Source organism: Pollicipes pollicipes, unplaced genomic scaffold, assembly GCF_011947565.3.
Source record: "Pollicipes pollicipes isolate AB1234 unplaced genomic scaffold, Ppol_2.1 Scaffold_4740;HRSCAF=5597_pilon_pilon_pilon, whole genome shotgun sequence".
In the NCBI taxonomy this organism is placed as follows: Eukaryota; Metazoa; Arthropoda; class Thecostraca; order Pollicipedomorpha; family Pollicipedidae; genus Pollicipes; species Pollicipes pollicipes.
Window position 1 is genome coordinate 24,046,419 of NW_023596545.1, and position 17,831 is coordinate 24,064,249.

The following is a 17,831-nucleotide window of genomic DNA, read 5'->3' on the forward strand; positions in this document are numbered from 1 at the left end:
TTCTCTGAGGCAGTACGGGGCCTTTTGGACAAGCAGAGATCCTCTGAAACATCGTGTGTTCCCTAAAATGGCAAGATGATCCGCCAAAGTAGCAGTGGATGCTCCGCAGAAGCGGAAGAGTCCCTTGAGGGGGCATGGGATCCTCTCAAACGGCAGTGGCCGGATACATAGGGCTAGTACAGGAGCCTCTAGGGTACTGTGCGAGTTGTGATGTCGCTGCGGTCTTGTCATTGCTGTGTTGATGGATGCAAAGCCACCAAATGGATTCAAGGGTGGGCATGGTTTGTGCAAACCTTGGGCGTGGGGGTCCGTACGATTGCTAGCGAATGCTTGGGCCTCTCAATGCGTCCACATGTCAGCCCTTCGTGCAAATAGCACAGCCAAGTGACAATAACTTCCCGCTATCGGAGCGTACTGCCAATGCAGCAACCGACTCGCATCAATGACATGAAAGTGCCTGCACTTAACGCGGTGAGATGACAGGCGGCGACAATAGCGCTTTTCATGGACATCCCACAGCAACGCGGGTCGTTTATACGAGGTGAGGTCATGACGCCACGCTCTGTGTCATTACTTAATGTGGTAGCAGAGACATGAGCAGCGGACAGCTGAGCAATCTCCTGGCAACCGTCAGACCACGCGGGTGGCTGGTAACAGTTAGATCAGACGCGTGCCTCGTAAGAGTCAGACACACCGGCAGGCCTTCACGGCTGTCTGGCCGGCAGCAGGCACGCGCGACGTCCGGTCCCATCTTGAGAACATCAGCAGTGGTGGCGGCCCGTGCAGCCCGCTGCACGCGCACTGGCCCATCCGTATCTGAGTCGCCCTCCGGACGCGTCGCTAAGGTAGAGCGCCGCCAAGCCGACACGAGACGCAAGAAAAACAAACAGCGCATGTCTGCACCGTCCACCTACCACTGCTCTGGTTACCGCGGGCTGCGTGGCGTCTCAACGTCATGTCACGTCACGTCACGTCACGTCACGTCACGTCAAGTCACGTCGCTCGGCGGCTTCCTCCAGCCCAAAAGTCTTGTTGCGCGGAATACGGGCGCGGGCGTCGGACGGCAACTATTCCGGGCGCGCGTACTGCAGCGTCATCGTTAAGCAGGCCAGCCCTAACATAATTCGGCGAGGCTGTTCCGCCGAGCCATCCCTGGGTCATGTCCTGCGTAACCCGGCCGGACAGGCGCCGCCGATACGATGGAGCCCGCCGCGCCGCCGAGATCGAGCCCACAGCGCCGGCGAGATCGTGCCGCGTTCTCCGGCCGAGGGAGGCTCAGCCGTCCACCGATGCGCTGGGCGGCCGGCGCCGGCCTGGGGGTCCGGCGCCTACCGGGCGGTGGCGGCGGCCAAGTGCGACCGATCCGTCATCCGCGACCTTGCCTGAGGAGCGAGGCCAGCTGTGGGTGGAGTGGGTGGTGCCGGCGCCCTCCCGCCAGCTGGTCTCACACCCCGCGGTGCCGAGACACCACGCCAGCGAGCGTAATTCGGCTGCAGCCTGTTTATCGGGCTAATCCAGCATGGCTGCACTCACAGCCGTGTCGCTCAGGGGACAACGTCACCGTGGGCGTTATACGCTCTGCGCGAGATTGATCAAAGCAATGAACAGTTTCTAAGGCCGAACAGCGAAGGTGAAAGTGTCGTTTGTGAATAGTTTCGCGCCATTGTTTCACTTTCTTCACAAGCACGTGTGCGGCTTCTGACCTGTTCTGACGTAGATATTCAACGCCCTACGTTTGTAATGAGGGGTCCCCATCAGGAGTCCGTCCCACCCCGTAAGATAATGGAGTAAACGTTTTTCGAACAACGCCTTTTGTGGAGGCCGGCACAGACGCCTCAGTACATTGGTGTGATTCGAATCAGGCTTGTGTTCGACACAAACTTTTTTGAACTGATTCAGGGCCAGCTCATAGATTTGGGGATCCGATTGAGCTCATGACTCATCCGTTTCAAATTGTTCATTCAGCCCAGGTTAGATTATCGCTTGCGTTGAATCAGTTGGCCCATAACCCACGCGGCGCGCGAAATCAAGGATCCGATTCCGTTCTGACTCGTTGCCTTGTTGTTACTTGTGAGACATATGACTTATTCATACATAATACAAATACAAATATATATATATATATATATATATATATATATATATATAATACGATGACCAGCCCACACACAATATATATATATATATATATATATATATATATACATTGGTAGAGCAAACAAATACAAGCAGCGTAGCAGAAGGCGTGGGTTTGAACATACCAAGCGCAACGCAGCAAACGATACCTTTCCTGTACCTTGTTACAAACCAGCTCTCAAGTCTCAGCCCTAGGCTGGTACATTCTACCTGGCACCTACGATGTCTTACTTAAATGCCGTTCATATTCACTTAAAATCCAGTTAAAAAATGAGACTTATTGATTCTATTTCAAAACTGGAAATCATTATCGATGCAATCCCGAGAGGTCACATTCCGTGACACACAACCGCATGTCAAACAAGACGATCTTGTCATTATTGCTATCCATTTTATAAATTCTCGGCAATGGCATGCTTACAGCACTGCAAGTAGTGCGTGAAGGCTTAGGTATGGATTAGCTGGTTGCTGTGACGATCGGCAATCCAAATGATGACTAGCCTGTCGGTGTTATAGGTAGTAGACAATCTTGCACAGTGAAATATAGGTAATAGATAATCTTTTACGGCGAAATCTTTTTCAGTGAAGAATTTGAGCCATATGGCTCAGTGCCATGACATTGACAAAAATGATCGGCTCACGAATCAGCTCATGAAATTTGCGAAGAATGTGGTTCAGCTGATGACCAGAGACGGTATGTGTCCTAACGAGCAGACTCGGCTTGCGGCTCACCTCAGCACGAGCGGTTTGTGAGCCAATTCACGATTCGGCTTGATTTAAACACAAGTCGGATCACACACAAGTGGTTTGAGTCAAGAGTGGTTTGTGAGCCAATTCACGATTCGGCTTGATTTAAACACGAGTCGGATCACACACAAGTGATTGCAAGTGATCGCACAAGTGATCAGGAAATACGAACTGCTAATGACGGCGCTCCGGCGTGGCAGGCTGGCAGGTCAGCGCTCTCTGGCAGGCGGGGCCGTTGGGGCACGGTACGTCACTGTTGAAACGTCCGCTGCCGGGAGCGTCGTTTGGACACAGCTCATCGATCTAGTTGGCTCTGGCGTGGGACTAAAGCTAGCGTTTTGGCTGCAAAACGCTTCCTCCTGCGAATGGTTGCGTCTAAGGCAAGGAATGCAGTTCAAACAGGCTCGGCGAGCGGCCATGCTTGCGCCATATGTGCGTTGAATTGCACAAGACTGACTGTTAAAGCACATGTTGCAAAAACATGTGTCTTTCTGAAGCCTACCAGCATGTCTCACTAAAGGTAATGTTCCACGTTTGAAGATATTGGAGAAAGCATCAGATATGGTGAAATAAGATCACTTATTACTATCAATATACTTTTAAGTGGAAAGGCTCCTGTAGACAAAACAACCTCTCTGTTTAGTAAAAATGCTCCTCAACAGGTCATCGCAACTTGCACAATATTGATTGCGAGCAAATTGACGCCCGTTACATCTGGAAATAATGATCACGAACGCCAAATGTGAACGATTCGACAATGATATTTTCTTAAACTTGATCACTGCTTTGCTAAAGAAAAGGCAGGATTTGAATGTCGTTATCATGGCGTCAAGGCTGCCAGAATGACCTTGAAATAGTCTCCCGAAAGAAGCAGAGCTTTGAACGCGCCGAATGATATTCAGGATAACTATTTCGGTTCAAACCCTCATACCAATGTGAAACACTCCCATGAAGCTTGCTGTTGGTTAACACCTTCGCAATAATTACGATGATCTCCCTAATTATTGTACAAGATACTGTACTTGTCCACGGTTCCTGCAAATTTGTTAAAGAGGCTAAGCCTTCCCAAATTGGTGCTGAGTAAGGGATGCTTGGAACTACGGCGTACCATCCAGATTCACCAGGAGTTTTCAATTCATGTTCCATCGGTTCTACGTCATTTTAGTTTTAACAATGAGTTGATTAGAGGAAAGCATCATCACCACCTGGTAATTATTTCACAAACGGCATTTTGTTTCCCAAACGTCATGGTCAAATACCAAGCAAAAAAAAAACAGCAGTGGAAGCATTGGTCGAGTTTTTAATTTGTTTCCGTTGAAAAACTCGTCGTTGGGTTCTGCATTATTTGCTTGTTCTAGACACCAAATAAATAGACAGCATTTCTCGTTTTGCCTAATCCACGTGGGAGATTTACACATTGCTCCTCTTACCTGCCATGTAGAAATACATGGTGATATTCTTCATATTGTCCATGATGGGCCTGAAGGTTCTCTCGTCAAGCGTCTCCAGCAGGTTCCGCTGCAGGTTGAGGTAGAAAATCTCTGGTGCGTGCTCGAACGTGCCGGGCAGCAGGTTAACCAGCCTATTGTTTTCTAGATTGAGACGCATTAGCCTGGGCAACCCCTCCAGACCGTGCCCCCCGATGTACTTGATGTGGTTCTCGGCCAGGTCGAGCTCCTTCAGGCTGGACATCTCGGCGAAGGTACGATCACCGATGACCTCGAGCTGGTTGCGATGCAGGTCCAGACGCTGCAGTCGGTGAAGGCCCTTGAATGTGCCACGCGATACCGCCTTCAGTCTGTTGCCGTACAGCTCCAACTCCTGCAGGTTCTCCAGCTTGACAAAGGCAGTGTTCCGGATGCGCGCGATGCGATTGCGGTCCAGGTAGAGTTGCTTCAGACGCGGCAGTCTCACGAAGACGTTTCGGTTCACCACGTGCAGTTTGTTCTCGCCAATATTGAGCCGCGTCAAGTTGGTTAGCTCGCTGAAGGCGTGCCGCTCCAGCTGCTCGATGCTGTTGCCGGCCAGGGAGATGTCCGTGATGCTGGTCGAGCGAGCGAAGGCGTCCGGGTGCACGCTGTGGATGCGGGCGTTCTTGATGTCCAGCACCCAGAGGTGCCTGGTGTAGGTGAGCGCTCGCGTCGGCACCGCGTCCAGGCTGCCGTTGCCGCGTAGGTTGATGGTCAGCCGGTGCAGGCCGGTCTGGTGGTAGAACGTGTCCCAAATGCGATCAGCGGTGCGCGTGGTGTTGTACACCCAGCAGCTGGCCGTCTCTCCATCGTTCTTCTCCAGGAAGTCGCAGTAGCAGTAGACGGCCTGCACCATGTCGCGTAGGTCGCATACGTTCTCCAGCGTCTCGGGGTCGAAGGGCGGCGCGGCGGGCACTGCCTCGCCCTTCTTGGCGACCGAGAAGGGCGTGAGGAGCGCCGCAAGAGCCGCCAACGAGAGCAGCAGGCTCCGGGGCCGACACGACATCTGCAATAGACGAACACACGGTCATTCGCCGGTACGGCAGGAGCCACCGGTGTCACGCTGGCTGCCTGCTCTGATCTATAACTAGAGGCGCCTGTCTGCAACACCGGCCGACAGGTAACGCGGCGAGGCGTCTTATGTTGTGAAGTCATGCCCCGGGACGACCGTCATGTCCTGCTGGATTGTTGTCTCGGGGGCATCGGCGTCATGATGATGTTGCGCACTCTCGAAGACCCAGGGCTCTCAGCTCTTACGCATTTTTGCTTAAGCAATATATCGCCAGATTCCGTCGCCATGGAAATTTGATGGCTTAAAGCTGCTTACAGCAGGTCCCCTTATATGTGGTCATTAGCAGCAACTCCCCCTTATATAATCCTGGATAATGCTCCGCATTCCACGGATATGAACACCCTATCAACTTAGTAACTACAAAGTGACCGGACGACCCCGTGGGTCTCATCACTAGGCCACGACAGCGTCGCGAATGGCTTCCACCCATCGGACGCGGACATGTGCCTGTCAGGGCGACACCCAGGCCCCGGCCGACCATTAGTGTTCCGCGCCGGAGATCTGTCATCGGGCACATGCCCGACTGTCGCTGGCATTAGGCTGTCCATCGCGCCGACGACATGCCCGTGCCAACCCCGGTATGAGGCCGCTGGAGAGGGGCGACGGAGGGGCGGGCCGACAAATCGCTAGCCGTGGGCCGGCCGCGGACAGACGGCCGTGATGTTTGCCGCCCGCGCCGCAAAAAGACGTCACGGCCACGGCGCAAGTCCTCACGGCTCGGGACGCGTGACCGACCGACAGGTGCCGCCTGAGACGAGCCGGACGTGTGGCAGCCGCCCAGCCATGACGATACGTGCCGCACGTGTTGCACGTGTTGCACGTGCGCCAATGCGGTGAGTGGCGCCGACGGTGCGCCGAGCAGTCGCGCTGTTTGTTTTCGTGCGTGGCAAGCCTCTCCTCGCGCCGTGCACGCAGCTGAAGGGCCCGGTGACTGAGCACGCTGACGTGCTGACGTGCCTGTCACCACAGATGGGGGCTGACTCTCGCCCCATACCGGGAGCTTTGCCGGCGGCTCCGGCTCGTCACGGCTGGCCGACGGTCGGCGTCTCGCAGCGCAGAGGCGATGGTCGATAGCGCCACGATTAATGACCGTTCTATTAGGGTGTTGTGTTGGGCGCCCATCCTCGATGCTCCGCTCCCCACCTCGCCTTCCGCCGGCGCCGACAACAGCCTCTGACGCCGCCGGCCCGCCGCCATTTCTTCCAAAACCTATTTACACTTGTCGGTTGGCTGTGTGCGCGCCGCACAATGGATCACGTCAGGGGAGGGGCGGCTGGGGAGCCGAGAGGGCGGGGGTGACCTGCCGCTGTCCGCGCTCGGCGCTCCACGCGGCTCAGGCCGAGGCGCGCGTGAGAAAGAGGTCATCGGCCGGCGCCGGCGCCACGGGTAAGGTGTGACTCAACACACGCGGATGGCGGTCGGACGCAGGGGTGGCAGTGCCGCTAAATAGCTGTGAGATCTTACGTGATTACACGCCCTCTAACGCGACCGAAGGAAAAGTGAATGTTCCATTGATACACAGCAATCACCCCGCCCTACAAATTCAGTTACCTCGTCATCTCCTCGTTGCTAGATTCCAAACTATTAACATCCTTTCAGCTTGCAGTCGATTCCGGCGCAGATATTCTATTCTCCCATTCTGCGTGACAAGAGGCGAGCTTATAGGGCGGCATGACTGCTTGGTCAGAGGCTTCGGCAAATACCGCAACAGTACTGGTCCGACGGCCTGGTCCGCGACCGACCCTGTGAAGCGCCGTGGCGCGCATAACCGTCCCGACCATAGAGCAGCCCGGCCATATCGTCGCCCTGACCAGAGCGACCGGTGTCTCAGACCAGGGACGCCGCCGGCCAGCCCGGGGCGGGACTAACGGCGACACTGTCACCCCGTATTTCACGATCGGCGGAATATATGACGAACGGGTGTCCCACCCAGACGCGCCGCCAGCACTCGCCCAGAATCGATGTGGCTGATCAGCATAACCGCATCCATACGGACCCGCTACCCCCGCTCATCCCCGCTCACCGCTCATCCCCGCTCACCCCGCTCACCGCTCACCCCCGCTCACCGCTCGTCCTCTCTCATCCACCGTTCAGCGCTCATCCCCGCTAATCCTTGCTCACCCACCGTTCACCGCTCATTGCCGCTCATCCCTGCTCACCGCTCACCCCTCACCTTTGCTCTCAGCCCCTCGCCCACCGTTCACCGCCCATACCCGCTAACCCTTGCTCACCCACCGTTCCCCGCTCATCCCCGCTCATCCACCGCTCACCGCTCATCCCCGCTCACCGCTCGTCCCCCGCTCATACCCGGTAACCCACTGCTCACCGCTAACCCCCGCTCACCGCTCGTCCCCCGCTCTTACCCGCTAACCCACTGCTCACCGCTCATCCTCGCTCACCGCTCGTCCCCTGCTCATACCCGCTAACCCACTGCTCACCGCTCCGGTCCAGCTGAGTGGCGACCAACTGCGCTACCTGATATATGACCATAGCATTTGGCAGCCCCTTGTTAGGGTCCCTCGCTATGCAGTTTTGGGCGTCTTGCAGCCTTTCCAGAAAAGTCATATCATTGCCGCTCCCTGCGACCAATCTAGACGCTTGGGAACCGAATGGAATTGTCTTTTACCTAAGAGCACATAGTGACGTTAGCCGGTGGCTCTCAGTGGTTGGTTTGATCCCCAAGCACAGTAGTGAACGGATGTCCCGCCTGAAAGCGTGCATGGGTTCTCGACTGAAATGCCCACTCCGTCGAGTTTCACTTCCTGTTTTGGTGGCATTGCTTGATATTGTTGCACTGTCAATGTCACACATTGATTGCTTTTTAAAATGGTCACATTGTGATGAAGGCCATGTCTAAATATTCACCTGTCAACAGCGTATGTGAACTTAATGCAAATAATTGGTACAAAACTAGTGGAAAGTTCATACGAAACTTATAATGGCAATGCTGATATTTGTGAACTCAGTGTTTGGAAGTGTTCACTCGCCTGGGACTGCAATTGTTGCGCGTGAAAAACGTGCGCTATTATATGATTTATATACATACAGTCACATATATATATATATATATATATATATATAATATATATATATTTATATATACAATTATTCTCTCTCTCTCTCTCTCTCTCTCTCTCTCTCTCTCTCTCTCTCTCTCTCTCTCTCTCTCTCTCTCTCTATCTCTCTCCTCTCTCTCTCTCTCTCTCTCTCTCTCTCTCTCTCTCTCTCTCTCTCTCTCTCTTCTCTCTCTCTCTCCCCTCTCTCTTCTCTCTCTCTCTCTCCTCTCTCTCTCTCTCTCTCTCTCTCTCTCTCTATATATATATATATATATATATAATATGCGATATGGCGCTTGACACGTCACCACTTGTCCATTAGGCGCGGACTATAACGCCACCATGGAGCAAATATTGCCAGAGTGTGACTGACAAGGGTGTGTCCCAATGACTCGCATTCACAATGTGCGAGTCACATAGAAGCCCAACGTTTGTGATTACGGAACCCTGGAACGAAAATTACCTCAAAACATTACGCTTGACATCGACTAGATTTAGGTGCCTTTGTAAACAGAATCTATATCATCCCTGAAACGCTCGCTTGGGGTGAAAGCATTCCTAAAACATTGATCAGAGCTGCTGGTGGCTGTGCGTTTCAAAACAAACAAAAAAGCACTCATCGATTTCAGCTATCATTGCCGATGTTCTGGTGGCTGCCGATACGAAAGAATGCCTCTGACTACCCTGTGGTGAGCTCGGGCATATCCGCCAAAGTCATGCAGGCCGCATGATGCTGAAATAAGACGCTTGCCGCAGCACGCTCCCAGGGTGACGTTGAACGAGGTTGAGAAGCTAATGGGAAACGATCACACGGGCCCTGTGTACCCACAGGCCGCGGTCGGCATTTTGGTGTGCGAGGAGCGCTACTGACTTGCTATACACTGCACTTCACAACCGGGTCATGCGAGCTGGACGTACTTCGGACGCCGTCCCTAGAGTGCAGCGCACCGCCGTATCTGCAAACGACATCGTTCGCGCGGCCTCGCCACATCTGACTGGTTCGTCAGGCGGAGATTAGCAAATCATCATGCGCACATCCTGCGGCACGCCGAAATCAACTGGTTCGACCGTCCAGATCACACACACATCCCGGTAACCCTGAGGTGTGTCATTGTGAACATGTCACTAGGGCCGTGTTACTGACACAAATGACATGTTCGCCGCCGGCTGTTACGCAACCATAGCATGCTTGTGAACCGACACGCATTACCCTCCGTCAATAGAATGGGTAACTAGGCTTAACCGATCAAGTTCATTAGCCTCCAAGAATTCGCCTAAAATAAACGATCAAGGGTTTGGTGCCAACAAGTTTGGCCAGGCAGTGGTTATTGTTGTGAGTAATGATCTGAACTCCAGACGGTGGCAACTCGCCAGTCAGCTCGACGTCGATCCTTTCAATACCATTGGCTGCATTAAGAAAAAGCGTTGTCGGTTCTTTTAATGAAAAACAGTCCCTGAGCGCCTCATTACGTTTACGAATTTCAGACCTAACCCCGAAAACACTTCCCCGAGCACTTAACCCGGCGTGTTCGAAGAGTTTCGTCATAGGGCTGACGGCTTGTGGGCGCCATTTGCAGGCCTCGATCCCGCGCGGCGGGCGCATCGGGACCGGGACAGCGCCCGCTAGCCGATGGGGACAAGACCACCGCGTCTACTGGACCTTCCGTCCCATCACCAGCTGGCCGAGACGACGGCGAGCCTATGACGGCAGCCGCGACGGCACTGACTGGCACCCCTCCCACCCCCGGAGCGTCAGCTGCGATCGCTGTTGCCGCGCGGTCGTCGGGCCCTGCAGCCGCTACTCCCCCAATCACCGTCGACGGTTTCTGACTGAGAGGTGGTTGCCGCCGACCAGCGGAGGCTGGCGACTGCAGCAATACCGCCAGCTGATGCCACTCGGGTCACCGTTTTCACTGCTGCTGACCGTTGGCCATGGGTGGTTACACTTCTGAGGCCGGACCCTGCTGGCCGGGCTGCATGCGTGGCCGGGCACCACCGCTCCCACTGAGGCTGACCGCTGGAAATTCCGTCGAATCCGGCAGAATGCGGTCGACCATTGGCAACTGGGCCGTCAGTGCGGCGCTACTGCTGCTATGGCTCGGAGCTGCTGCCTGCGGCGTTGCCATGTGACGTATGCCGCCGGCACAGCCTCTGCCATCGGCCGAACCACGCAGGCCCGCGTCCACCCGCCGCCACCTCCGCGCGCCGGCCAGCGCGGTCTGGCCGGCTGCCAGGGCCATTCGCACAGGGCCGGGCGTCGGGACGCGCCCACTGTGACGCACAAATGTACGCGGCTCGAGACAAGCGTGGCCCAGGAAGAGCATCAGGGTCAGGAGGCCGCCCATCCACTTCCGCGGCATTACACGCGTCGACTGGCGCCCACTGGGCCTTGCCTAGCAGTCGCTTGAAAGACGGGTGCCGCACAACTTCACCGCTGAGCTTGAATACCAGCGCGAGGAAGACCCGCAAATTTTAAATTGAGCGGCGCTGACTTGGTGGCGGTCCGGACCGACCGCTGACGCCGGTCAGGTACAGCGGGCCCTGCTGCCGGTCACGGCCGGCCGCTAAAAGTAGCCGGATAGCGCTAACAGGACCCCGCCCGGCCCACCGGCCGTCCCAGCACCGACGTGCCGGGCCCGCCCGCAGCGGCGCGATTTCCTGCCGCAGCGGCCGGCCAAAAGCTCACGCGCGCGCGCGCAGAGCGGGGAGGTGCGGCGGAAGCCGACGAGCCCGTCGGTCGAGCCTCCACGATTGCACATTTTAAGGTTGCATCCGTCGAGTCTACATGTGTGGGGTCCTGGCAGTTGTTATCCTGGCTTATCTGATCGCCCATTCTGTTCTGCTGCGCGCAACTGTGACTACAGGTGACATAAGCAGTGTCAAATTTCAGGGGCGGCCAAAGACACGCATTTCTAGACTGGAGCGATACAGCGGCTCATTGCGCCCGTAGAGCCTGTATCATCGGACCGCAGCACAAAGAGGCTGAACATTTCCCGCTGGCCGTAGCGCCGCGCCGCCGACAGGAAGGAGGGCTGCGCAGCTTGGCCCCACGCTCTCGCCCGGGCCACGCCGTCGCATGGTGACGTCACAAACAGGTCGGCAGCGCCCGGCCGACGAGGCCTTTCCGATGCTAGTCGTCACGGAGCCGTAAGCCTCGTGTTGCCCCCCTGCGAGAGGTGGGGGCCTGACCAGCGCCGGGCGCGGTCCCGCTGTCAGGGAGCGGCCCGGCCAGGCGCCGCTCGGCCGCTCGCAGCAGTGTGCCGCCGGTCAGGTCGCCCCGGCTGCGGTTTGGCATGGTTCGCCCGCCGCCGGCGGCCGCCCTGGTTCTCGGCTCGGCGGGTCAACGCCGACATTGTGTGAACGGGAAGGCCATGAAGGTCATTGAATGGCCAGGAAGGCCATGCAACTCAAGCAGCTGCTACAGCTGCAACTCCAACTGCTGATCTCAAGCTCACGCTGCTGAAAGCTCTAGGGAGCTCATGCCCATGCTGCTGACAGCTTCTACTAATACACCATGGATGTGGTATTGCCACACCTCTGTGTGCGATGGAGGCCGTATTACCACGCACACACGCACACATATTTTGACCGCACGGCAGCCAAAATAGTTCACCAAGGACTAACACCAGCTGCCATAGGTTTAAACCTCAACATCCAGGTCTCTTCGGTCACCCTCTGGACTTTGACATGTACTTCTCCCGCTGACCCCCCCCCCCCCTCACATAGTGCCATTGTGACATGTGGCATGCATCTCTCCTGACTCCGTCCCAGTGCCGGGATCTCTCTTTCCGTTGCGTTTGGCCGCATCCGGAGCACCGGCGCGGGCAGCTCTGCTCTCGTGCAGGGAGCTCGGTGCCACACCTGGTCAGCCGGGGCGGCGATACCATCTGAGCGGCCGGGCCGGCCACCTCAGCCGCCGCCGATCCCTGCAGATAGCCTGGCGGCCTGCCCGAGGGCTGGCGCCGCAGCCGCCGGTGGAGCCGCGCCCGGCGGCCGCGAGAGGGCGCCGGCCGGCCGCCCGCCGGAGGATTCCAGCAAGCGTGCTCCCCAGGCCGTGCAACGGACGGGACGGCTGGTGCCGCATGGCGGCTGTGCTAAGCATTGCACCGCTGAGAAATGCTCGTTCCTAAGGGCTTGCCTCACTATATTTTCTTGGCATTCCATACCAGTGTTCTAGCGAAGGTCCGGATACATCCAAGGAAAGGGGTCTGTGGTAAAGTATGAGAACCGACGGGGCAGGCTGTGGCGTCCTCTGCGAACCCGCAGCTGGTCCATCACATCCCGGAAACCCCTCGATAGTGGAGCCGCGGCCGTGCTGTCACGACCGACCAACGACAGAGCGATGACAAACCCGACCGACCCGGAACAGCGCGTGTCTGCGCTTCAACGTCCCAGCACAAGACGCAGCCCGTCCCTGTTACGGGTGAGAGTCGACCATCACCGATCTCGGCGGCCGCTGGTCCGCGCATCAGCCGGGGTCAGCAGCGTCCCATTTAGCTCCAATGTCATCCGCCGGCGCCCTGTGCAGCTGCGACAAACAACGATTACATTCGCTTGCATCGCAGGAGAGAGAGAGAGAGAGAGAGAGAGAGAGAGAGAGAGAGAGAGAGAGAGAGAGAGGAGAGGAGAGAGAGAGAGAGAGAGAGAGAGAGAGAGAGAGAGAGAGAGAGAGAGAGAGAGAGAGAGAGAGAGAGACGCAGACCGCCAGCTCAGACCTGGTAGCCAGACGCCGGTAGCCAATGAGGATTCGGAGAGGTGACTGAAGGCATGCTGGAATTGTGGGCTCAGGGTGGCGGGGCTATTGTGCTCCGCAGATTAAGTCGCTGGTGTAGACAGTGTGGTAACGGTTTACAATGAGAGGGCCAGGAGGGAGGCTGGTGGAAGCTGAATGAACTCCGGTTGTGCCCAGTTGATGCTGCACCGGTTTCAGGTGGGGTGGCGTCATCTTACAACGGCGCTATGTGTCTTTCTTGGAAGGCTAATAAAAACCTGCCTTGTATTTACAGCCAGAAAACTTGCCTGTCCAGTGTGGCGTTGGTTTTAGCGACCAGCACTCTACCAGAGCTAACAAGGTAATGACTTTCCAACCCACAAAAACTGCGGACATGCCTAGTCAGTGCCGTAAAAACGCACGCCCTCAGCGGCAGCTGACGGAGCTCTAACCAAGACGAGGGCTTGCCGAGACCCTCTGAGCTTCACCTCGAATTTCCTTCATATAATGTTATCCGTTCATTGGCTTCACCTTAAAACGGCTCCGTTCCCAGGCCGTGATCGGCGTACGGTCGCCCCTCGCCAGCGGCCGGTGACGCTCCATCCGCAGCACAAGGAGCCGTCTCGCCTCGGTCGACCTCAACCCCCAGCCGGGCCTAGGGCCGTGTGCACGGACCCCGGTCAAGACAGGCCTGCCTACTGCGTGCGGCACCGACCGGGCCGGCCGACAGCCGGCACTGCAGCGTCACGCGGCGCCGACGCCTCCGCCCTCGGCGCGCGCGGAGCGAGGCGGGCGGCGACCGGAAGGCGCCGGCGACGTAGGAGGTGCGGCCCGGTGGGGACCGCTGTGGCGCCAAGAGGAGTGGGGTGACGAGGGGGGGGGGGGGGAGCGGAGGCGGAGTGCTGGTCAGACTGGTCACCGACTCTCCACTGAGGCTGGCAAAGAAAAATAGCTGGGATTAGGCGACCGCGGCAGACAGTCGATGATGCAATCGCTTCCAGTGAAGATCGAAGCTCTTTGTTTTGAGCAGGCATCGGAAATGCATTAGGCTATGCTCGCCACCCCCGCACAAATGCCATATATGAAAGCTTTTCTTGAAAGGGAGGTAGCAACTTGGTGGAGAAAATACGGGTGAACAAAGCACACTGGAAGCACAAATTTGGTAACACTTTATGACACTGTTCTCGACATCAACCCGAAGGTGGATCCAGAACACCGCGTCGAGGGAACGCCGCCAGAACGCCGAACGCCAGGTTGAGGGAAGTTAAAAAAGATGTCCTGTTTCTTAACTAGATCGTCGGTTTTTGCTTCCTCTTACCTAAAGGGCCTGTGAAATAAACTTGCGTCACAAAAGTTGCTCAGGTTTCTTGAAAGTCCGAAAATGTGTCATTTTCCCGACATTGACAATCTTCTGCGATCATGGCACGATAGAACCGTGCCGTTGATCCACCCTTACATTAGTCAGCGAGTGAATGCAATGTTTCACTACGAAATGTCCCATTAAACACCCCGCAGCGGCTCGATTATTATGTGGCTCACCCACCACATGCACCTTATTGATGAAACAAACGTTTGCGTACGGTTGCGGATGGCCCGAGCGTGTCTGCCTCCCGACGGATTCTCTGCACGCCTGTTGGAAGCGCCCCCCTGTGAACCCGTGCGGAGGGATGACGGAGGGATGAGGAGGGATGAAGGGATGCGCTATAAGGAGGGAGGAAGTCACGTATCGGCTATCCACCCCTCTTTCGCCAACCCCCGTTTTGTCCGGAATCCCCGTGACGCTCCGTTTATCAGGGGCAAGCAGCAGATATCAACCGTGAGACTTCGAGCCAAGAGCCTCAGTGCCTCACTGCCGGAAGCCCCAGCCGAATTCCCGTTCGGGACACAACGAGAGATTGCTCTGCGGGGCATGTATCGGCAGCGTAGGACTCCCGGCTTCGATGTAGTCTTGCCCAAGCACTCTTCACTCCCGTTTGTCCTATGAACCCCAGAAGGCCATTGGGGTAAAGCGGCACTGGGCACGCCGAAGTACTTTGATCGGAGCCAAGCTGACCCAACACGCTTCGAGCGGTGGGAACATTTAAGGTATCGGCGAGCATGGCGCGGAGGACGTGTCTACGTGCGCCCAGTGCCGCTCCAGGGACGGTCCGTGGCCGCTGTGGCGACCAGAGTGGCAATTTTATAACGCTTTTCCGCTGTCCTAGCGTCTAAGACCTGTAATTACTGCATATGTTTGACGGCAAAAGCGATCAGAATCACGAACCTCGAGACTGTAGTCGTATCATCATTTCCAACCTCCAGTCTACCCTGGAATGCCCTTCCGGGGAAAGTAACGTCGTCTTGTGTGATGAAGTTTAAAATAAACCTTAAACAAAATTAATCTTAAATCTGATACTCCAGGTTCAGGAACGAGGATGTTGATAGTGAACTAAATATGGAAAATTCGTGCATCTATTACAGAGCGCTACGATCTGGATATCGCAGTTCAATACTGTTTCAAAGGGAAGCACTCTCTTTTAGGGAAGAACTCGCGCTACATGGCAAAACTGAAATGACCTCATGCATAACCACATTAGGCGTGCTCCGTTAACGAGCATTTATGATTTAATGTCCTTTTCAAAAACAAATATTGGCATCTGACACCGGATGTCGTTTTTTGCAGGCGCCCTGGGGATAAATTTACGCTGGTCTTTGGTTTTTCGCTGGATCTTTGACCATAATCCATGATAGAACCCGATTGTTGTTGAATCCCTCAGCATGATTCTAAGCTGGTTTTCTATCTTTGTTGGATATCCCTCAGCATGATTCCAAGCTGGTTTTTGGTTGCTGTTTAATCCCTCAGCATGATTCCGAGCCAGATCTTGATTTCTACTGAGCTTAGTTTGCACCAGGCTGAATCCCAGTTCTTGGAGGATCTTTGGCGTGACACCAAACTGGTTCCTGGATTCTTCCTGGTTTCGGAATCACGAACCAGGACTGGTGCCCAGGAAGCAATCCTGAGGCCCAATCACACGTCTCCTGTCGGGTGACGCGGGTGCGGCCGGGGACGGGAGCGGCGCCAGAGCGTCTGCCAGAGCGTCTGCCGGTGCCTTCGACACGAGATCTGCCGATACAACTGCTGCCAAATACGGCAGCGCAGTCCAGACGAATCGGCTGACATGAAAGACAGCTATACAAAGTCTAGCCACCGGCGGGCATTGCATCGGCATACAAATGTTGCTCCGCCACGGCAGGCTGTACCAAATAAGGGAATGTCGCTGTTGTCCAGCCGCGTACCGCAGACAAATCGGACCGTTCCGACGGACGCCGCTGGCGTCACGTGGCCGGCCGACGGGCCCGCCCTGCACCACAGCCGGTCTGCACGCCGCTCGAGCGAGACCTTGGCGCCCCAGTCATTCAACGTGACAACGTGACAGGGCCGGCGGCGGGGCTGTCACAGCCAGCGTTGCGCCGGCCGGCCGCGTGCGGTCCGCGGCGGCGGCGGCGACTGCTCCGTGGCGGCGGCGGCGGCGGCGGCTCCTCCGCGTGGTGACGTGATGCCCGTCGGCAGAGCGTCCCGTGCCTACCGGCCAGGGCTGGGCACGGACTCCGTAGCCTCCAGGCCCTCATTGGTGTGGCGTGTGACCATTGCAAACGGCTCTGCACAGCTGCGCCAGGCCGCAGCGGACCGGCCAGAGGGAGAGAGGGGATCCTCCACTGAGAGTGGCTGCGTGGAGGTCAGTGGAGCACCAATTCACCGCCCGTTCCGAACGCACTGATTCGATTTGAGTCGTTGCCGAGCCGCGACCTTCAGTGTATGGGCCGGGTTGGATCTGAAGTGAGGCGGCGCGCGGTGAGGAGGCGGCGCAGCCCAGTTCCGTACATCACCGGGGCTGGTCCGCCCTCTCACACCGGCTCATGGCCAGCCGCGGGCCCACGGCGGCTAACGGCTGCGTTCAGGCGCTGGCGCGCACACCGAGCCAACTGACCATTAATAACGTCACCACAGTGTGCTGATCCTCAAATTAATGGACGGAGTTTGACGCGAACACTGAGTAATCAGCCAGCGACAAATTAACACCACGCTGTTGGAATACTGCAGTCGGAGGCTGCTTGTAACGTCTCACCGAGATAGCAGCTCAGAAACTCTCCGCCAACACCCTGCGCTCAATATACTCTGCCATCTAATGCTCTGCACGCAGAAACTCAGAAATTAGCTGCGAGGTTTTGATCAAACTTAGAAAGGCAGCAGTGCTCTTTTATAGTTATTTCGTAGATTTAAAGCCCTTAGCTATGTCCAGTAGGCCCTCAACACATCGTATGTGCCATTGCGTAGATTGCCCAGGCTTAACAAACACAAACGTTCTTTCATCCGGGACCTTGCTGGCAGAAGACATCCAGAACGTCGCTACAAGCCAGCAAAAACACCGGCGCAACCCATTCAGCCACGCGCAGTCGAGGTCGTGAAAGGTTGTAACCCTGCGGCAGAATGTATGGCAGCCATCGGTTCCATCATCGCTTCGATGACATCTATTTTGAAGCGTCAACAGGAGCGTGGGGCCATTATTTACAAAGAAAACAGACCATTAGGAGAATTAGGAGCATGCATAGCCCTGTAGGCGGCACCACGTAAGGGCTTTCGCAGAAACCATGACGTCATC

The 17,831-nt window shown here is 56.2% G+C and overlaps 1 protein-coding gene across 1 annotated transcript in view; it reads right to left on the reverse strand.

Moving 5' to 3' along the window:
* The window catches only part of LOC119098632 (connectin), a gene marked incomplete at its 3' end in the record, with an annotated part of 37,579 nt that overhangs the window by 12,414 nt on the left and 7,334 nt on the right, over nt 1–17,831 (reverse strand). The window contains 1 exon segment of the mRNA XM_037221602.1: nt 4,314–5,358. Within this exon segment, the coding sequence (XP_037077497.1) occupies nt 4,314–5,358 (1,045 nt within the window).